Source organism: Phyllostomus discolor, chromosome 6 (genome assembly GCF_004126475.2).
Source record: "Phyllostomus discolor isolate MPI-MPIP mPhyDis1 chromosome 6, mPhyDis1.pri.v3, whole genome shotgun sequence".
Taxonomy (NCBI): domain Eukaryota; kingdom Metazoa; phylum Chordata; class Mammalia; order Chiroptera; family Phyllostomidae; genus Phyllostomus; species Phyllostomus discolor.
Window position 1 is genome coordinate 116,523,087 of NC_040908.2, and position 21,696 is coordinate 116,544,782.

General features: G+C 47.6%; 1 protein-coding gene across 7 annotated transcripts in view; it reads left to right on the top strand.

The window, feature by feature from the left end:
• The window catches only part of TENM4 (teneurin transmembrane protein 4), a 736,252-nt gene that overhangs the window by 495,380 nt on the left and 219,176 nt on the right, over window positions 1–21,696 (top strand). For all 7 annotated transcript variants that reach the window (XM_036028749.1, XM_028514477.2, XM_036028750.1 and 4 more), the window contains one exon: window positions 15,599–15,854. In XM_036028749.1, the coding sequence (XP_035884642.1) occupies window positions 15,599–15,854 (256 nt within the window). The remainder of the gene's footprint in view (window positions 1–15,598; window positions 15,855–21,696) is intronic.

Here is a 21,696-nt window from a genome sequence, read left to right on the forward strand (position 1 = left end):
CTCATCTATAAAGTAGAGATGATAATAACCAGCACTTAGTGAATATTTACTGTGTGCTGTACATGTTTTTAGCACTTTGCATGAATCCTCCTACTCGCCCCATGACTGTTCTCTCTACATTTGAAGTCAGGAAGTGTGGCACCAGAAGGGCTAAGTGACTTGCATGAAGCCACCCAGCTAGGAAGCGACAGAGCCAGGATTCAGACCCAGGCTCTCTGGCTTTACGGCCCACACTCCTAACACGCTGCATTGTGCTCCTCTTACACCTGCCTCAGGGGACCCTTGGGTAGATGAAATGGCAAAAGAGTGCATTAAGATGCTTAGCAGAGAACCTAGCAGCCCAGCAAGCCTTCAATACTTTGAGGTCATTATTAGTACTATTATTACATTTCTGTGGCCTGGGGATTGAGCTGGACACTTTGCAGAGGACTTCGGGAGGACAAATGCCTTTTATCTGTTTCTAGTATGACTTGATTTATGGACACTGATGGATGGAATACCTGCCTAAGATCTCCTGAGCTTGTATCAAAAGGAAAACCCACATGTGGTCATGTCAGAAATGATGAAAAGCATCTCTCTGATCTGTATAATGAGTTGGATGCTTTCTGCCTTTTCCCTGAAGTGGGGCCTTTTATGGCCTAAAGAAGGAGGTAAAGAACACTTGAGCAGAGGCCTCTGTGCTGCCTGGCTGGGGTCAGATGGGTCCTCTTTGGTCAGATAGGAGGTGTTTGCATGGAAATCTTTCTACAGAGACTGGGGAGGGCACTGGGTGCAGAGTCTCTGCCTAGGGGCTGGGCTGCCGGGACAAGCCACTTACACTTACGGATCCTCAGTTTCCTCATGTGTAATAGGAGGGTAATAACACCTGCTTCTTAGGGTTGTTGTGGTGGTGTGTTATCAAACATTAAAACTTTATGGTTCCCCAAACTATTGAGAGTATTGTTGTCCTGTCATGAGAAAACAGGGGTATTTGCATTTAATTGCTGAATACACCCATTTAGCTTAGTACTTCAGGATTTTGTTTTCTTCTTTTGCTTCTAGGAGTCATCAGGAGTAGAAGAAAGAGCAGAGAGATCTGTGCTGGGGACTTGCTTTTATCATTTCCTGGCGGGGTGGCCATCAGCGGGTTTCTTACTGTGTGTTTTTCTTTCCAGATCAATTTTGAAAAATTGATAAATGTTTACAGTTAATAAAGCCCCAAAATATAGGGCCTGAGATATCCCATCGTTGAAAAAAATTTATAAACAAAGGCATGAGTAGGTTTATGAGGCTGAGTTTTGTTTCCTGCAAAATGGGAAAACTAAGACCAACCTTACAGTGTTTCTCATAAGATGAAATGAGGAAACCTGTATTTTTATTTTTTAAGATTTTATTTATTTATTTTTAGAGCGAGGGGAAGGCACACAGAAAGAGAGGGAGAGAAACATCAGTGTGAGAGAGAAACATGGTCCATTGCCTTTTCCCAAGTGCCCCAGCCAGGACTGAACCTGCAACCCAGACATGTGCCCTTACCAGGAATCAAACTGGCAACCTTTCACTTTGTGGGATGATGCTCAACCAGCTAAGCCATGCCAGTCAGGGCTAAATGAGGAAAACTTTGTAATAGCTCTGCTCATAATTATGAGTTAATAAATACAGTCCTCTTTACCCCAACAACCTCCTGGTTCCCAGACCTGGATGGACAAGGGCTCAATTTAGTTTCATTCAACAAGCATTTACAGAGAGTGCAATAGCCTTTAAGGAAAGACAGCGGAAGGTACAGGGAAGACCAAGCACTGGTTAAAAAGACAGATATGATCTCTGCCCTTGGAGATCCTACAGCTCTAGGGAAATGTAATGCAACATATTTCTAAGGAGCAATGAGAGTGAATTAATACTTAACCTCATCTGAGTCTTACCTATTTGCCAGTCCCTGTGCGAAGCATTCTGCATGCACCATCCCACTAAGTTCCTGAAACAACACCAGAAGGTAGATGGTACCATTACCCCTATTCTACAAATGAAGAAATCAAGGCTTTCAGAGTTTAGATTCATTCAAAGCCATAGAGAGCTAGTAAATGGTGGAGCCTGGTTTCAAACGCAATTCCATCTGACTTAGCACTTGCCTTCCTGGCCACTGTACTATTTGAATGAGGTTCATGGCATGGAACTGGAGTCCAGGAAAGATTTGTAGTGTGGCCAGTGTGTAAGTGGAAGAGATAGGATTTGAACCCAAGATAGCCTGAGGCTGAGCCGTGGCGCTTCACCATTATGCAATAATGCTCTGCGGGTTCTAGCCACCTGTTGCTTTCATACAGGCATGTCTGCGCCTCTTCCAAGAGAAACCAGTTTCTTCAAAATTACTGATGACTATAAAATGTAGGGGAGCATGTTGACATGATGGATGAGATGTCACCTTTCGTGTGCCGGTATTTAGCCTCCTGCAGGGTCCATGCAGTGGTGGGGGTGGGGCAGAGTTAGGAAAAACGATCTGATAAACTGCCCTGACCTTCAATGCTGGCATCTGCTTCAACAAAGTAGACTGTTCCCTGTGGGAGCCTTGAGATTCATTGTCTTGATTTCCTTTTCATGGTATCTTCAACTGTTGATAAAAATAGAGATTATGTTCACTGCTACAATCAGCTGTCTAACCTGTGTGGTTTGGAGAATATCAGGTCAAGTTTAAAGATCAAGGTGCCCAGAGTGTCCAAATTACACCATGCCCCTCGAGAATCAGTGACAGCTCCTGGGTGAAAGCAACTTCCATGTACCCCAAAGAGAGGAGTCATCCGCTTCTAGCCTCACTGCCTGTGATATATTGAGACAAGATGTCTGCCCTTGGAGCTCACAGTCTGGCAGGAGAGACAGATATGCAAGCAAATGATGATAATTCAAAGTGAGCCGTGGGGCTAGAAAAGCTCAGAAGAGGGGCCTCTAACCAAAGCTGGGGGTTAGGCTTTGGTTAGAGGCCCCTGGAAGAAGGCTTCCTGGAAAAGGTAACTTCTAATCTGAGTTAACCTGGTACAGGAGTAAAGTAAGCCATCCATACAGAAGAAAGCCAGCATGTGCAAAGCCATGGATATGAGACAAGCAGTCAGCAATTTCATGAATGGCTTATAATAGCTTGTTAACCTCAGCAGCTTTTTAAAGAGGGGGGTGGAGAGCTGTGAGTGATGGGCTCAGGCCAGGTGTTGAGGAGTCTGGTCCTGTGGGCAGTGGGAAGCCACTGATGGCTTTACAGCAGGGGAGTGACAGGATCATTTTCTTTTAGGAAGCTCTCTCCAGCTGATGGATGGCAAATGAATTGGAGGGGGGCACAGTGAGCCTATGGGCTGGGACACTAATGTGGGCAGGGACACTAATGTTGGCTGTGACCCTGGCTTAGGTGTCCACAGGTGAAGGCCTGAGCTAAGGTAGTGACTGTGGGTGTGGTGAGGATCCCAGAGATTTAGAAGAGTACTTGGTAATCATCATTCCTTTGCTGAACGTAAAACAGAGGGAGGAGGCAATGGTAACTCCGAGAGGTCTGGTTTGATTGATTGGGTGGGTGGTTCTGGCAGCAGCTGATGATGCTCTCTCGGGAACATGGGAGAGGGAACAGAACTGGGGGCTGGGGAGCTGGGAGGCATTAAGGTTAGGTCTGTATATATTTCTTTAGAATGTCAGAGGCTTGAAGTTCAGGGAAGAGGTGGGGCTAGCTATTTAAGCCTGTGCCTCACTGACAGGGAGCTCATTGTCTGGGGAGGCAGTCCCTTGTGGAGCTGTGCAGGAAGGATTCCTTAAACTGAACTGCTGGTTGCTCCAAGTAACTTCCTGGCCTTGGTCCTGATCCTTCCTCCTAAAGCCCCTGCTTGCACCCTTTAGCTGACTGAAGGCAGCAGTGGTGTTCTGCCTGTCGTCTTCCTTCCAGGCAGTTCCCTGAAAGGAACAAGAGACGTCACGGGGACTCAGGCTGCCAAAGACTGGAAGGAACCTCACATGATCATCTCTAAGATGAAGGAAGCTCATTTTTCAGACAGACAAATGGAGGCACAGAGAGGGGAAGGGACCTGCCCAAAGACAGTGAGTTAACAGTGAAGCTAGGAACAGTTCTGCAGTGTCAGATGAGCACTATACCATGTAACTGGATGTTTAATTTCCTAGCTATGGATCATGTGGCATGAGTGGTAAGACTTGAAGAGCTGATCACAAAACATTTGCTGTTTCACCGGAACTCTAAGACACACACTCTTTTTAAGCCCTTCCCTAACCCTTCTCCTTTCCAGGCTAACAGCATTGACCCTTTGCCCACGCCCCTAGGAACACAGTTTCCAGATCCTCCACCAACCACCTAAGGAAGCCAGGGACAACATTAACTCACCCCAGAGACCTCAGGGGAATGACCCACAATCCAGGCGTCCTTCCTGTGAGCCCGCCCCACCTGGTCAACCCCTCATGAGCCTCACCTCCCTCGTTCTCAGCATGCTGCCCCTGGGAATGGAGCCCACCACATCTCCATGCACTTCTTACCTGCTCCACCACTCGGGCTGAACTGATCCCGCCCCCTGCACATGGGCGTATGCACGTGCACACTCACATTCCCCTCTCAGCTGTGTTTCCTTGTTGATCTGGGGCTTGACCTAAGAATCAGACCATTTTTGAAAAGGGTAAGAGGTGAAAATGGAAGGAAGAAAAACTTACTTGACAATGAGAAGGCTTTCTTGGGACAAGTTCTGCCCTGAGGTGGACACAGCTTCAAGTTGCAGGGAAGCCATGTACCCAGAAAAGCTTTACCCTGGAGGCTGCAGCTGGCCTTTTGCAAGCAGTCTGTTCAGACTGTACGGGCAGGGACTCCGTCTAATCCATCTCTGTGTCTCCAGAACCAAGCAGGAGGCCTGCGTATAGTGACCTTTGTGAAAGGAATGAATGCAGGGCAGCAGGGAGGGAGGGAGGGAGGAACCACTACACCTCTTCCTTCTTTCCCTGGAGCGAGGTCACACAGCACAACCCAGTGCATGGCTTGCAGTGACATCTTCTGCAAGCAGATGTTCATTAACAAATATCCCATGTTCCTCTGCAAAGAATGACAAAGTCTTGATTTCAGAATTGGGGGGGGACTCCCACCACCCCCTGCTCCTATCTATTGGGGAAACTGAGGCTCAGATAGGTAAAGTGCCTTGCCCAAGGTCACACAGAAATTAATGGCTGATAGGAACAAGAACAAGAATGAAAGTTGGATGAGTATAGGTTGAGAGGTCATTCTTCTAAGTTCAGGTGTTGCCTGGCCAAGTTGTTCTTATGCCATGCTTTGAACAGATACACTTGGATGATCTTGGCTTAGTTTATCTGTCAATTGCTGTGACCCTGGGAATGGAAAGCAATGTTGATTACCCCTCTTCTGCAGAGACTCTGACACCTCGCTCTTCCCTCCATTGTCCAGTCAAAGGCATTAGGGGACCCCTCTCCCCAATTCACCGTAGAAGAACATTCACTGCTGGGTGAGGAATCCAGTGTGAATTTTAATGAAGCCTGGGGATTCTGATTCACTCTTGTGAGCAAGCAACACTCTGGCACTGGCTTTAAAAGGCTGGGATTTGGGGCGAGCCCTCTGAATACCCTTAAAGCTGCTCCTCTGGCTCCAGGCTCCCAGGCCTGCCTTCCAGGCTCTGAATGTGGGCCCCAGCCCCGTCGACCTCTGCTCCATAAGGGGCCCTCATCTCTCAGCCCATGGACCTTGCTCATCCCAGCCACCTGACTAGAATGTCCTCTCCCTCCCTCCATACACTTCTATCTTCAGGACCCAGTTCAAGTTCTCGATCTTCCTGGGAGCTTCCCCAGACCACTCTGTCTATAAACCAGCGTAGCTTTCAATGTCCTGCTGTTAGCCAAACCTATCTGGAAGGTAGGAAAGCAAAGGAGCCCAGTGACCCCTTGGGGGTCCCCCTCCTGTGACAGAGAAGGGTAGAGAGTGATCTGAAACTGGGGATGGGGTGGAGGAGGCAAACAGAATAAAATCTAACTGAACCCTATACCCTTGAGGTCTCTGGGTCCTGCACAGTACAGGCAGCTGGCACTCCTGGCCTCTCCTGCTAAATGTCAGTTGTGCTTCCCAGCCATTGTAACAGCCAGGAAACAGCCTCTTCCATGTTTCCAGGCAACCCTATTTGAAAACTGCTGTACCAGACCATGAGGCTTTTGCATTAGTTTAAGACACTGTCCCCTCATAACTATGTCTCAAATACAAAGCACTTCAATAGTCTGAGTGTTTTCCCAAAGGTCTGCCCTGACTAAACGAACAAGGAAGCAGAAGCAGCCGCATCGTGACTTCAGGGCTCTCTTTTTCACTCCCCGTGAAGTCTAGAAGGGTCACCTCGGGGAGCCCCACAGTCCGCAGCCCCTCCCGCTCTGGGACTCTACCCAGGGTTTCAGGCCAAGAACCATGCAGAATCCCTGCACATTGGCCATCACATAGACTGAACAGAATGGCCATATGAGTGAACAGGAAGCATTTGTTCAGGGAAGGAGTCAATGGGCAGAGAAAACGCCACACACAAAAATTCAGCTCCTGCCCCTGTTCTCAGACTGGTAGCTCCATTTTGGACTTCACTGTTTTTATTCATCCTGGGTTGAAGCAGCAATAATGGTGATAGTTGTCTATAACTGTTGGACAGGACCCTACAGTTTGCAAGGTACACTTGCTTTCATATACACTTGACAGTTGACGAAGCTAAAACTCAGAGAGGTTAAATCAATTGTCCGAGATTATACAGCATGAAAGAAGCAGAACTGAGACTGGAAGTCAGGCCATTAGATTCCAGCTGCCGACTGTGGTGACAAAGAGCTTTCTGGCCTCTCTAAATTGGTCGTGGAGGCCAAGGTTCATTAGCTAAGCTCTCAGCACTGCTACATCACCATCCCGAGTCAGTGGTAGTCAATGGCATTTTAATGGAAGCCAAATAACTCTTTCTCTTGGCATTCTCAGGCAGCTGCAGTTTCGTCTTCTATGATAATTAAATACCATCATCTTTCATATCTGACAATCTCTAGGGCCCGATTAATGACTAGAGTGCACGCCGGGGTCATTGTTAACTCCGAAGCAAGGAGACCTTCGGGCGCCTGTCAGTTGTTTTGCAGGGTTGGACGAGGGGCACCCAGCCCGGCACCCTTTCTTGGAGCCAGTGCCTTAGATCTCAGGGCTGTTGACACATCTGAATTGTCTTCCTGAGCCAAAGTTCTAGAAGTTAATGTCTTTTCTCATGAAAGTGCTCTTATAAAATAATAACAACGTACTTTGCTGGAATCTTTCTAGCAGTCAGCATCTGCAGCCAGTCTGGGCCCCGCTTGTCGTCTGCCCCTACCTGGGTCACGCTCAGCATGGCCACCAAGAATATTCCTCAAACACTCTCTTGCTCAGAGCCCATCAGGGACCCTCTCACCCTCTTGATAAAGGCCGAGTTCTTCTGCTTGGTAGCTGCAGGCAACCACGGAGGTGGGCACACCTAGGCCTGCCCTCAGCGTGCCCACCTCCCGTCCTGTCACTGCCCCCTCACAGCTGTCACACTACTTACAGAAGTGCCCCAGAAGGGGGTCTCTCCCCCCCTCCCATGTGTCTCTGTCTCTGTCTCTATCTCTCAGGCCTTGGACACTCACGCATGCATCTTCCTCTGCCTAGAATGCCCTTTAGACACAGGCCACATGTCACTTCTCGTGCAGCCTTCCCTGACTCCAGCAGTCAGTTTGGCAGCCACTTCTGTGCTCCGCGCACCTCCGACGGGGCTCTTGTGTAGGCCAACAAGGATTATAGTAGTTGACGCTTATAGAGTGCCCTTTGTGTGACAGGCATTAGCATAAGCACTTTAAGCACTCTACCTGTGTCGGCATGCTTAATGTGTGTGAAGAAGAGTGGTTAATTAACAGCATGGACTCTGGAACCAGACTGCTGGAGTTCAAGTTCTGGCTCCATTGCTTAATGGTTTTGTAACCGTAGGCAAAATACTTAGCCTTTCTGTACCTAGTTTCCTCATCTACAAAAAGGGGAATAATAATAGTACCTCCTTTATAGAGGTGTTAAAGAATTAAATAAGTAAAGCACACAGAGCCAGTCCCATAGCACGCGCTCAATATTTAACTAGTATAATTTTGCTATAATTACCATTTTGCTTTGGTATCTGTTGGAATGTCTGTTATTTTTATTAGACTGTGAGCAATGTAAAGTCAAAAACATTTATATCTGTTTCGTGCCTGGATTTCTGCATATTCAATCTATAGTAGCCCCTTTTCCTCCTCTTCCTTTTATCATGTTAGTGTTATGACGGGGGACCCCAAAAACTGGAATTTATTTATAAAAAAGTGTGTATTTATTCTTACATGTTTAAGCTTCAGTCACCTTCAAAGTACTCTGCATTTGATGCAATACACACATCGAGACATTTTTTCCACCACTCAAAAGTTTATGAACTCATTGATTTTGATGCTTTTTAGTACTTTTGCTGTTTTTTGTTTTACCTCTTCCACATCAGCAAAATATTTCCCTTTGAAGGCTTTTTTCATCCAGGGAAACAGACAAACAAAAAAAGTCACTCGTGGCAAGATTGGGTGAATGGGGGTGTGAGGCGCCAGAGGTCATGTTGTTTTTTATCAACAACTGCTGACCACTTAGTGCACTATGGGCAGCTGTGCGCGTAAGTCACCCATCGTGACATGAGCAAAAGCATTGAAAGAGTCTTCAAAAACAAAATTCACCAAAGCCAAATGCAACCTCTCACAACGACGCCAGTTGGTACACTGATACAGATGGGTTCCTAGAACACTCACCTAGCCGGGGAAGCCTGTACTACAGGGGGCCGCCCTCCAGAAGATAATTCCAGGTTTTTTGAGGGTCCCCCCTCATATATGTTCATTTTATAAGTAAGGAATTGGAGACTCAGAGAAGTTAAGTGACTTTCCTGAAATCATGTAGGCTGTCAGAGACAGAGCCAAGAGTGAACACAGGCCTGTGAGACTCCTGTGTGCCACTGTCAGACCTTCCTTCAACACCTGTTCCCCAAGCACTGGCAGTGCGTCAAGGTTAGGACTCATCTTCACCTTAAAACTCATCGGGTCTCTGCACACAACAGAGAGCTGTTTACTATTGCCAACTGATAGAATCACCTCGGGGCCCCTCTCCTGAGGGTGCACTTTGAACCCAGGACAGATCCACACCCTGGTTTGCTCTGACATGTTTACCTAGTGCAGAAAGGGGCTGTCACCTTTGAAGACATGGAGACCCCATGGGTTCAGTTCTCAGTGCCAGACTGCAGCCATTCCCTCTGCTCCTGATCTGCATGTTGAGCTGCAGGCAGCTTCCCGAGGTCAGGGCTCCCAGAAGGCAGTGTGTCATCCAGAGAGGCCTGGCTGGAGTCAAAGAACACCATCTTTCTGTCAGACACGTGCCAGCTGTTTCTCTCTCAAGGGTTCTTGCTTTGGGACCCCAGTTGTAAAGGCCGGTGGAGCAATCACCATGGTGACGATTTAGCACTTCACAAATTCTTCAGTCAACATGACTTGATCGAAACTGTGGAATTCATAGCTAGGACCATTTTTAAAAGTTGTCGTATTCCAGGCACTATGCTAAGCACCTTACATGCATTGTCATTTCCTTATAACAATCCTGTAAGGTGGACATTATCTCCATTTAGTGATTCAAAAAAGCGAAGCTCCAGAGAAGGTAAGTAATGTGAGCAAGGCCACAGAGTTTGTAAGTGTCAGAGCCAAAACCTGAACCCAGATCCTCTGCTCCCAGGTGCCCAGGTCTCCACACCATCCTTTCTGTTCCCCATGGCTCTGCCCAGTGCTCTGGGGAGACCTCACTGTGACCTTGGTTCAGGGAAGCGCAGCCTGGAGGATGCAGTCTTTAAGATTTGTGTGCGTATAAAATGAACAACGTCTGAGGTGTTAGAGTGAACCAACCACTGCAAATATATTCAACAACTTCTAGGGCAGGGAAAAAAAAACCTTCCTGGAAAACCAGGCTTGTAAAACTCAGATAAGGAAGTGGCCTTTACTGACAGAGGTGTGCGATGTAACAGTAAAATGGCTCATATTTGGGCTTGATTCAGAGATACACTTGATGGCTGTATCCACGAGAAGAGGGTGTAAATTGGAATTTACAGCACATCCTTAAATGTACTGATGCTTGCTGCCAGGTAGCAGGGGAGAAACCACTGCCCACACAGGCAAGAAGTCCACCCGCCTCCTTTGCTCTTCTGTCCCCCTACTCTGTAAGTATTTGCTGGGAATATAGAGATGAATGGCACATGGGCCCTCCCGCTCAGGGTGCTGTGTACGTGGCACTTAAGCAAAGGACATCACTTTTCATCATCTAGAAAGCAGTGACACAGGAATGTGCATACCCCTTCACAGACCAAGGCACACAGACCAAGGACCAGGGAGGTAAAGTGCGCTCCTGGAGGCCACCCAGCTAGTGAGGAGAAACCAGGGAGAGTTCCTATTTTAGGCCGTCTCTGTCTCGTTCACTGTTGTATTCCCAGCACCTGGCTTACAGGTCCTGGCACAGAACAACGCTACACTCAGTACATGCTGAATGTGGGGACTGACTGTGAGCTTCAATACAAAGATAAGAGTATAAACTGGAGAGGAAGAAGGGGAGAAAAGAAGGCCTAAAAAAGAGAAGGAGAAAAGAAGGGGAGACAGAAGGCCTGTCTGGTCCCTCCCCTCTGTTTTCCTTCCTGGCCATAAGAGCAGAATGAAGACTCCATTTAGAGCAGAGGAAACTTGCTCCTTGAGAAGGACATGTCTCTTGAAGGGAGGGGTTGAATGAACTTCCCTTGCTGAGTCGAGTCCCCAGACACAGAGCCTTTCCCTTGGGAACCTGGAATACATCAAGGCCCCCTTTCTAAGCATCCTCAGGATGGAAGGGGTGAGGGAAGGAAAGCAAAGAACCCAGCTGAAGCATCCAGAACTCACTCCAGGCAAGTAAGTAAAGGCCTGCATAGGTCCGTGGCCTGGAGAGCCCAAGGTGGTCTGCTATCATTTTTTTTGCAAATAAATATTCTCTACGCTAGCCTTATCCTCCTGGACAGACTGCCCAGGCCATTCACACGAGCTGTTCGCTCAGTAAACTTCATGGAGCATCTGCTCAGTGCTAGGACCCGTGATCACCAGCAGAGAGGGGATGGGAATGTTTACACCTAGCAAAGTGTGCAAGCTTGTTGGGGTGTGGGGAGGTGAAAGAACCAGGTTTCTTGCTGACAGCATTCAATGGAGGGAAGAGGAACTTTAGAGAGGATAAATCAAGGAAGACTTTCGGAAGGGGGCAACAACTCAGCTGAGCTTCAAAAAATAGAGAGGATTTGAACCAAGGTGTTTCTTGTCCCCCTGGGAGAATTTCCTTATAGAAGTTTGATTTTTAGATCGGTGACCAGGGGTCTCACAGTTAACATCCCATCGCTTCAGGACTCATGGCGGTGCTTGTAGTCACTGAGCCTGGCATCTCCACTTAGTCGCAGAGCAGATGTCTGTAGGCTTGCAAGCAGCCCTGTCCTGAGCCAGACCGCAGATGCTTGCTGCCTGCACTGAAGGGCTTTTCCTCCCTCTGGCCATGGCCTAAGACAGCCGAGCAGATGGCTGTGTTTTATGCAAAGGCACCATGGTTTGGTAGACAAAATTCAGGCTTTGGATTTATAAGGGCCACTCACTGGTCGTGTAAACCTCAGCTTCCTCATCTGTAAAAATAGTGATAATAATACATGTGTTGCTCCCTAGGGGTTCTTGTGAGCATTGGAAAAGTTAAGGCTGTGAAGGTACACATAGTAGGTGCTCAAATACATGACAGCAACTATGAATGTCAATTAGGTAAAATGTCATGAGGAGGTTGACTCCCAGTGTGGGGCCAGGAGCAAGGACGAGGTCACTCTTGTCTTCTGGCCTCCTGATCACCAGGGACAGTAGTGGTCCAGCCCCTCTCACTGCTCTGGTGAGCTGGACTGCAGCCAATAGCCTGAAGGGCCAAGGGTAGAGGGGGCACTCGACCATCCCAGGAGGCCACTTCTGCTGCTGGCTTCTGTCCCAGGCTCCAAATGTCTCCATTAAAATGCTGCCTGAGGACAGTTAGACAAAACAAATGACTTTGCATATTCCTGCCTGCTGTCTGGTCTTAGGCTGTCTGTTCTGCTGGCCCTCAGGTTCTCTCCCCTCCCATCGAGGGGCATCCTGCTGGCTCCCTTCTGGTCCAGGACCACAGCATGGCACATCTTTGGAGAGTACCAGCCACACTCTGTGGCCCTCCTGGGTACCGTCCTCATTGGGGTTGAGGTTTCAGCCACTGAGCTGCCTCAGCAAATCTCTGTCCCCTGTGGAAAAGTGTGGCCGGAGTGGAGGGCACAGGGAGGGAGCTGATGAGAGACGAGGCTGGAATGACAGGTGCGGATCAAATTCTGAAGGACTCGGTAGTCCCCATCCGTGTGGGCCTTTCCCTGAAGGTAGCGGTTTGTGAGAAGGGAGTGACTAGTCAGATGGGTTTCTGGTTTCTGTTTTTTTTTTCCTGCCCCACCTCTCCCCACAACTCCCACCAGACTTACTTTGTAACCCGTTAGCATAAAATATTGGGTTACCTAAAAAGCAGAGAGTGGTGCATCTTCCACTAAAAATAGCCATAATAGTGACAGTGCTTCACACTCAAGCTTGACGGTTTCCAGAAAGCCGTCTCTTGAGCTGAGAAAAAGCAGAGGCTTTGGAATAGCACAGGCACCTTGGTCTGGACCCTGTGCTCTCTGAGTCTCCTGTCCTCTACGAAATGCGGGATTATCATTCGGAGCTAATGAAGAGGAATACTTTGTAAACTATGAACTTCAGAAAGATTTCCTTCCCACGGAATGCCTCATTTGACATCCCTGCAACTCTGTGATTCCCTTAATAAGCTCATGCCCTATTTCACAGACCGAGAAAACTGAAGCTCTAAGAGGTTACATGACACAAATTGTCTTAGTCTTACACCTGTGGAAACCACACAGTGGCCCTGATGACCTCTGAATCACCTTCAGGCTAGTCTCCCCTTTTCTTGACGAACAGCGCAAGTTTGCAGTGTAATACCTTTATCGTCCTGTCCTGTGGAACCAAAGACGTCCAGCAGCTGTCCGTCTTCCATCTCCATCCCCTTTGGTTCAAACTGACAGGGTTCCTCCTGGGATGGCCGTTTAGGGCCATGGCTTAAACCCATGTTCATCCCCTTATCAAATGGCCAGTCAGCCGCCTCTTTGGTGTTCTCTCCCATACATGCTTTCTCTTTTTTTCCCCAATATGAACAGGCTGAGAATTTTCCAAATCTTTGTCATGGTTTCTTTTTGCATATTAATTCCTTCCTAAATTCATTTCTCTCTTCTTGTATTTTACTATAAGCAGTCAGAGGAAACCAAGCTATTCCTTTCACCACTTGGCCCAGAAATCTCCTTAGCTCAATTGCCCACGATTTCTACCTTCCACAAAACGCTGGACCACAAACACAGTTCAGCCAAGGTCTTGGCCGCTTTATAACAAGTATCGCCATTTTTCCATTGTCTGATAAGCTCATCCTCATTTCTGTCTGAGACCTCATTAGAATTGCCTTTAATGTCCATATTCCTACCAACATTTTACACCTAAATATTCATGTGTTCTCCAAGAAGATGGAAGCCTTCTCTCCAGTTCTCTTCTCCTTCGTCTCCTTCTCCCCTGAGCTCTCACTAGAATTACCTTTAACAGTCCCTTTATGGCAATATACGCTTTTTCTAGCATGCATCTCAAAACTCTTCCAGGCTTTACCCATTACCCTGTTCCAAAACCACTTCCACAGTTTTAGATATTAGTCATACTGACACCTCACTTCTCAGTACCAATTTCTGCCACAGCATGGGCTGCTATGACACAGCACCTTAGACTGGGTGGTTAAAACAACAAACATGGTTTCTCACAGTTTTGGAGGCCAGGGAGTCCAAGATCAAAGTACTGATAGACTTAGTGTCTGGTGGGCCCTCTTCCTAGTTAGCAGAAAGTCACCTTCTTGCTACATCCTCGCAGGGTGGGGAGAGAAAACTCTAACTCTCTGGTCTCTTCTTATAAGGGCACTAGTCTCACGAGGACACCACCTCACGTCCTCAACTAAACTTAATTAGTTCCCAAAGACCTCACTGCCAAATACCATCACACTCAGGGCTGGGGCTTCAACATACAAATACTGGGCAGACGCACACATGCAGACCATGACAACAGTCGTGTGGCTAGTAAGCGGCAGAGTCCAGGATGAGATCGGTTTCTCACTTCTTCCCCCTCATGATACCGTCAGCTTCTGAAGACCGGGCTTTCTGTGAGCATAACTTAGGTGGGTGGCAGGTAGGGTTTACCTCCAGGACTGGCCTCATTCGCGGCATCACAAGAAACCTGGCTCACGCCTTTTTAAATATCATCTAGTTAGCCATGTGCCTTTGGGCACTTTCCTTACCTGTTCTACGTTATTCATCTATAAATTTGATGATAGTATCTATTGAGCCATTGAAAGGAGTAAATAAAAGCATCTTGATTCCCTCATCTGTAAAATGGGAGTAACAACAGTAGCTGCTCTGTATGGGGTTGTGGGGATCAGCTGAATTTAAACTCGTACATAGCTCCAAATAGTGCCTGGCACATAATAAGTGCTCAATTAATGTTAATGGTGGTTTTTTTTTTTTTTTCATATATTCCAGTTGGTTTTTCATTAGGCTCACTCCCTTTACTCAAAATTCACCTTCTCCCCAAGTCCTTCCCTGGCCACCTAGCCTAAAATGTCACCAGTCTGTCTAAAATTTCACCATTGTCCCACATACAGGGGCCCCTTCCTGGCTCTGTGTGTTCTCAGATTCGTCACCATCTCGGGAAACTATATACAGGATCTGGGACAGATAACGCCCCCCCGCCCTTTTTTTGCAAAATCTTTTATTACAAAATCATAGGCCTGTAATTCTGTAACATAATAGTGTCACACTCAAGCACACCATATGACACGAGGTGAAATGTTCAAATTAAAACTATAACTTCTTACACCCATATTACACCCTACCGACCATACTCAAGAAGGCCTTACTTCTGCTGGACCCTGTATTGTACCTTGTTTGTTCCATTTGCCACACATATTAGTGGCTCCTAATTCTAGCACCCATCAACATCAACCGGAGAATTTGTGGAATCAGACTGCTGGGCCCCACCCACGGGCTCATGATTCACTAAGTCTAGGGTTAGGGCCTGAGAATTTTCATTTCAAACAAATTTTCAAGTGATGTTAAAGCTGCTGGTCCCAGGCCACACTTTGAAAACTAGTGGCCAAGAGTGTATCAAAGACACAGTGTGAAATTAGTGACAAAGAAGGCTAGTCTTTTCTTTAATATTATTTATTGTCTCTGCCCTACAAGAATTTAAGCTCAATGGGGACAGGGGTTTTGTTTGTTCGTTTTGTTCCTTGATGTATTCCCAGCACCAAGAATAGTAGCTGCTCAGTAAACACCTGTTGAGTAAGCATTTGTTGAATGCATTACTAATATGTTGTTCACCATCCAGCAGTTCCTGCAGGGTCCCATTCAGACCCCCAGCCATGCAGCCCCTGGCACTGTCCGCTGACCACGTGTTTGTGCCCTAGATCACCCCGGCGGCCTGCAGAACCACTCGCGGCTCCGAACACCGCCACCTCCGCTCTCGCACGCCCACACCCCCAACCAACACCACGCGGCCTCCATTAACTCACTGAACCGGGGCAACTTCACTCCGAGGAGCAACCCCAGCCCGGCCCCTACGGACCACTCACTGTCCGGAGAGCCCCCTGCTGGCGGTGCACAGGAGGCAGCGCACACCCAGGACAACTGGCTGCTCAACAGCAACATCCCCCTGGAGACCAGGTACGGGCCATGCACAGTCTGGGGCTGAGCCTCAGCCTCAAGGGATGGCGAGAGGGTGGCCCGGCTGAGACTCCAGGGTCTCAGGAAGCTGGGGTTAGCTACACAGCTTAGGGATGCAGGTCTCTGGCTGCCAGAGAGAAAGACCATGGAACGGAGGTAGGGCAGAAAGAGCTGCACTTGATCAAACAGCCCTCAAAACCAGGCCTAGCCTGCCACTTTCTAAAGGTATGACTTAGGTCAAGTTGCTAAACCCCTCTGTGCCTTACCTTCCTTATCTACACAATGGGGATGGTGCTGGCTGGAGGGGGCTGTTTTAAAAGTAGATGGGAGTGATGAGTGTGAAGGTATCCAGCACAGGTATGTGACAGACATTACATTTTCACTCAGTGATTTGGGCCCATACCTCCTGCCTTCCCTACTGTGATTTGGTCACCCTGGGCCTGGTATGGGGCCTGCTGGTCCTGTGGTGGGCACTTAATGACTGCTCTCTCCCCTCTGTTACGCCCCTCCCCTGACTCTCCTCTCCTGCTGGCCTATCTATCCCGTTCACACCCAGAACCCTGACAGTCCCTAACATACACTTTGGAATACAGGAGCTTTCATACCTGTGATATGATGTAACCCTCACAGTTTTATAAAGGGTGTTATCCTCATGGATCCATGGGGGAGTGTGGAAGCTGAGAATCCAAGAGGGTCAGAGTTTTCTGACGTTCAGCTGAGGTGGCCTGACTGCACGTGCAGGGCTGTTTCCCGGAACCACAGCCACCTTCGCCTCCTCTCCCTCCTCTAACCCAGCAGGGGTTTCCTCCGTTCCGGGGCCGCCGTGGGCTTCAGTTCCATAGCTGTGCTCGTTCCCTCTGATTAGCCACTGTTTTTCCAAAATTGAACTCTTTTATGGTTATAAGAACAATAAAATCTTACTGGTGAGAATGCAGAGAGGAGAATTACATTTACCCATACGCCTACCCCTCTGAGATGAGCACTGCTGACTTTGGCGGACAGAGCCTTTCCCTGCTTTCCTCCAACTGGAGATGAAGCGTCCCAGGCTGGCACAACTGGAACCTTCTAATTTTCCACCCTATTTCTCAAAGTAGTGGGGATCATAGATTTTATCACCTCAGACTCCCCCTTTTCTGTGGAGAGGACAAAGTCATACGTTTAAGGAAGGCAAATTAATGTATACGTGGAAAGTGTACCCCTGTGACCCTGCCTGGCACATGACGGTGATATTTGCACACTGCGCCTGTGGGGTCCAGGGAGAGAAAAATCAGCATCCTTTCGTGCCACTCTACTCCTGTCGTGTGGCTTCTCCAAAGGCAGATTTCTCAGAGAGACAGCCCAACCTGCACACGCCTCCAGTCTCCTAATTAATATTGTTTTTGTTGACATCTTTTAAAATCATGTGTGACTTTTCCCCATATGTCTCCTTTGCTCTCATCAGTGACTAAGTTGGATAATTATGTGTCATCCCACCCAAAGGAGCTTAATCAGATTGCCATTATTTCCCACGTGCTTACTGAATGAGGGCACACAACTGAAAGAAGCCAGCAAATAATCATTGGTTCTGAGTCTCTGCATGGAGCATGGTAGCTACTCCCTTTGCTTGGATGTTCATTTTTGTCACTGAGGATCAAAGTAAGTGGCTCTCCAGGTTTTCCAGGGGAACAGAAGGTAGAACGCAAACAGCAGGGACGTTTTCCTGATGGTTAGTTTGGGATGTGAAGGTGGTCCCAGCTTACCTTTCTTGCCTCGTCAGCCAGTCCTCGCTTGCCTTTCTGACCTTCCGTCCTCTTACATTCATTGCTCAAACTACCTAGAACTTTGATTTCTTTTTCCCTTATATTTTATTACTCAAGTGATAAATTTTCTGTAGAACAGTTAGGAAATGGAAATAAGCAAGAAAAGAAAATCGGTCATTTCTACTACCAAATAATAACCATTGTTAAGCTGCGGTCATATACTCACGCACACCATTTTGTATATATCCATACCTAAGAATAACATAATTATTATGTATTTAATATTCAATGTGTGATGTGCATATACGTGTGTGTGTCAGTCTCCCCTAGTTCCTCATATCCTTCATGCCTCAGTGCCTTTGCATCTGCTGTTGGACAGCACCCTGCCAGAGTCACCCTCCTCTGCACTTCTTGGTCTAGCAAAGTCCTGCTCATTCTTGAAACCCAAATGAAATGTTTGAGATAGACTTCTTCTGTGACCCAAGTTCTGTGCCTCTAGAGATGGCCTAGAACTGGGAGGGCTACCTAACATAATAGATAACACAATCAGAATTCTGGATCTTAATACTGACCTTCACTGGGTGATGGCACAAAACCAACAGGGTGCAGGATCAGTGTCGAGTCTGGCAGATAGAATCACAAGGAGTTCTGACCAACTTGGTGAAGTGGACGAGCATGGGCTTTAGAGTCCGACCTCCTGGATCCCTGTCTTGGCTCTAACACTTAGTAGCCAGACAAGTGCCTCAACATCCCAAACCCTGATGTCTCCGTCTGTAAGTCGGGATAAAAATGCATTCCACTCAGGTTGGGAGGAAATCGATAAAATATCATGTGAGGAGCACACAGAAGTGTCTGCCATTGCAGTCATATTATAAAAACTATTTCCCTTTTTTTTCATATGTATCTGCTTCCCATACCAACACTGTGAAGAAGAAAATCACTCAAAAAATATTTATGGAGCCCCTACTCACCAGAGGAGTGGCGAGGAGATAGTAGGTTGTATCTCTTCTCTACTTGGAAGAGGTAGGGTTGGCCCTGACGTTCTGAGGACACAGGTGGTGGTTCATTTACTACAGCAAGTTGTTCAAAGCTCAGGTTTTAGGGGCAGACACATTCTTTGCTCAAACGCATACCCCAGTGCTCACTGGCTATGGACCTAGACCTTAAGGTTTTCTCTTAAAAAAATGAGAAAATGTTAGTAACTACCTGTTCTGATTATCTACACACACACACACACACACACACACACAAAACTTAGTGGCTTAAAGAGCCACCAGTTGGTTATACTTCACACTGTGAATCAGGATTTCAGGAAGCACTCAGCTGGGCTGAGCATGTGGTGTCTGCTGAGGTTGATCCATGGTGTTTAGCATTCGGCTGGGCTCATCTGAAGTTGGCTTCAGTCATATGGCTGACACTGACACCTCGGGGGAGACGGCTGGAAAACTGGGCTCATTGGGATGCCTCTCCCTCTAATGTGGCCTCAGGGCCACTGCACAGCCTTCCCAGCAGGGAGCTGCACTTCACACTCAGTGGCCCAGGGCTCCATGGCACTGAGACAGAAGTCATTGATCTTTCTAAGGCTCAGCCTGCCTGAAATGGGTAGTGTGACTTCTATCATATTCTATTGGTCAAAGCAGTCATAAGCCAGCCAGCTCCAAGGGCAGGAACAATAGTCCTTACTTCTCAAAGGGAAAAGTGCCCAGGAATATTTAGATGCTTTTAATCCAATCTGCCATCATATCTCATAAGGCTGTTGTAGCAAATACATAAGGTAATGTCTGAAAATGTCTTAGCACACAGTAAGTGCTCAACTATTTACTATGTAGTGCTTTACTATTCAGTAAATATTCATTGAAGGCCTACTGTGTGTCTAACAGGTAAGACACTTTAGAGAACAGACTCTTGTGGTAGGATAAGTGTAATGATAGAGGTAAGCACAGAGAATGTGTGATTTAATTGCCTTGGAATCCCCAGCATACAGCATAGGGTTTGCATCCTGATGGGTGCTCGATAAATATTAGTACTCAGGTGAAATAAATGAATGATGGAACAAAGAAATGAATAACTGTACTCACCTCAGACTTGAGTGGAACACGGAAGACTTCCCAGTGGACCTGCTGTTGTGTGAGTGACAGCTGGAGAGCAAGCAGGAGTCCCCAGGTGGAGCTGGGGAGGTAGGGAGGGCCTGACAAGCACAGCCTGAACAGAGGCCAAGATGCCCAAGAGAGCAGGGTCTGTTTGTGATAGTTGTCCTGAACAATTGTTAGCCAAGCCCCACCAGAATGGGGAGCTCCCTGATGCCAGAGAAGCAGTCACAGGCTTTTCCCTAATTGTCAAATTGAGTCTCTGTTGAGACACTAAAATAAATAGCTGAGAAAATACCATAACAGCTGGTAGGATGACCAGAAGGGATTTAGATTTCATGCTGGCAGAAAAAGAAAGGCTAGCAGAAGGACAAAGGAGAGAGAGGACTTGGTTAACCCACTCCTTTCTCTGCTTTTGCTGTGACTGTGGCACCCCCAAGGGTAGCTGAGTCCCTAGGGGAAGAGACCAGGCCTCCAGTGCTCCCTAGAGCTGGGGTCAGATGTTCCTTTAAGCCCTGCAGGTGCATCTGTAGTCCATTCTGGTGGAAGCCATGTGTTCAGGGTCCCCTAAACCTTGACCTACTTCCTCACACTCTGCAGCAGCAGATTCTTAATTGATTTCCCAGGGACTGTCTGATTAATAACCCGTCAGGCTCCTGTCTGATGAAGGGTAAGCCAGAGCAGAAGGCTGCCAGACCTTGGCTCCAGCTCATCTGATCTCAGGCCTGGTTTGGGAGACTGGGGCCCATTTTCGGGTCACACTCAATTTGAGGAACAGCTCCATTCACCCTCAGGGATGGGAGAACATCCTCATGGTCTCCAACTCAACCCCAGTATAGTGCCCAGAATGGTGCAAAGGAACCTCTGGCAGACCATGCCAAACCCTGAGCATTGCAAAGAGTTGGGATAGACAGTCATCCCTGCCATTTGGTGATTCAGTCACAGACATGCATGAGACCCATAAACCATATAAAAAGCAGATAGTCCAGTGAGAGAATCAGACCTGACCCACAAGTGAATGAATGAGGACTGCACTTTGGATAATGCTCTGACGGGGGGAGTACTGGGCAATAAAAGGAGGGTATGGCTCCCCCTGCTTGGACATCAAGCAATAATCACCACAAATACTCAGAAAGCCCTGCTGGGTGCTCTAATGAGCTTCCAAACAAGGAAGCTCAATGCCCATAGACACCTTCTGCCTGGCAAGCACCCACATTCCAGACTCCCAGAGGGAAAGCAGGTGTTTAGCACACCGTAAGCCATATATTTTATACAAATACTTTAGGCACAGTGAGTCAGCCACCTCTTTTTTTAAAGACTTTATTTATTTATTTTTAGAGAGAGGGGAAGGGAAGGAGAAAGAGGGAGAGAAACATTACTGTGTCATTGCCTCTCACGTTCCCCTACTGGGGTCTGGCCTGCCACCCAGTCATGTGCCCTGACTGGGAATCAAACCAGTGACCCTTTGGTTCTCAGGCCGGCACTCAATCCACTGAGCAACACTAGCCAGGGCACTCAACCGCTCTTAACAGTTGATGATGGACACTTCCCTGCAACCTAAGTTTCTAGACACCAGCCAAGGGCAAACCTTATAAGCAGGACTTTGAAGGGATAGCTGTCAAGACTACTGTCTTTAGATACTGTCTTTACTCTTTTAGATACTACTGTCTTTACTCTTTTCTGCACAGGTAGGCAGTCTTGTTATCATCCCCACTTTAAAGATGGAGAATCTGAAGCACAGAAATGTTAAGTAATTTGCCTAAGGAACCACAGCCAGTAAGTGGCAGGGCCAGGATCCATGAGCAGGCCAGGTGGTCCCAGAGTCCATGTACCTAACCACTACCCAGTGCCACCCTACTGTGAGAGGTAGCTTCTTGGGCAGACATTTGGAGGAAATGACAGGGGAGAAAGGAATTCTGCAGTGACAGACGGTTGTGCACTGAGCCAAGAGAGAGTTCAGTATCTTGGAGGGAGGACTAAGGGTTGGGTGAAGTGGGAGCACAGGAGACTTCCTGG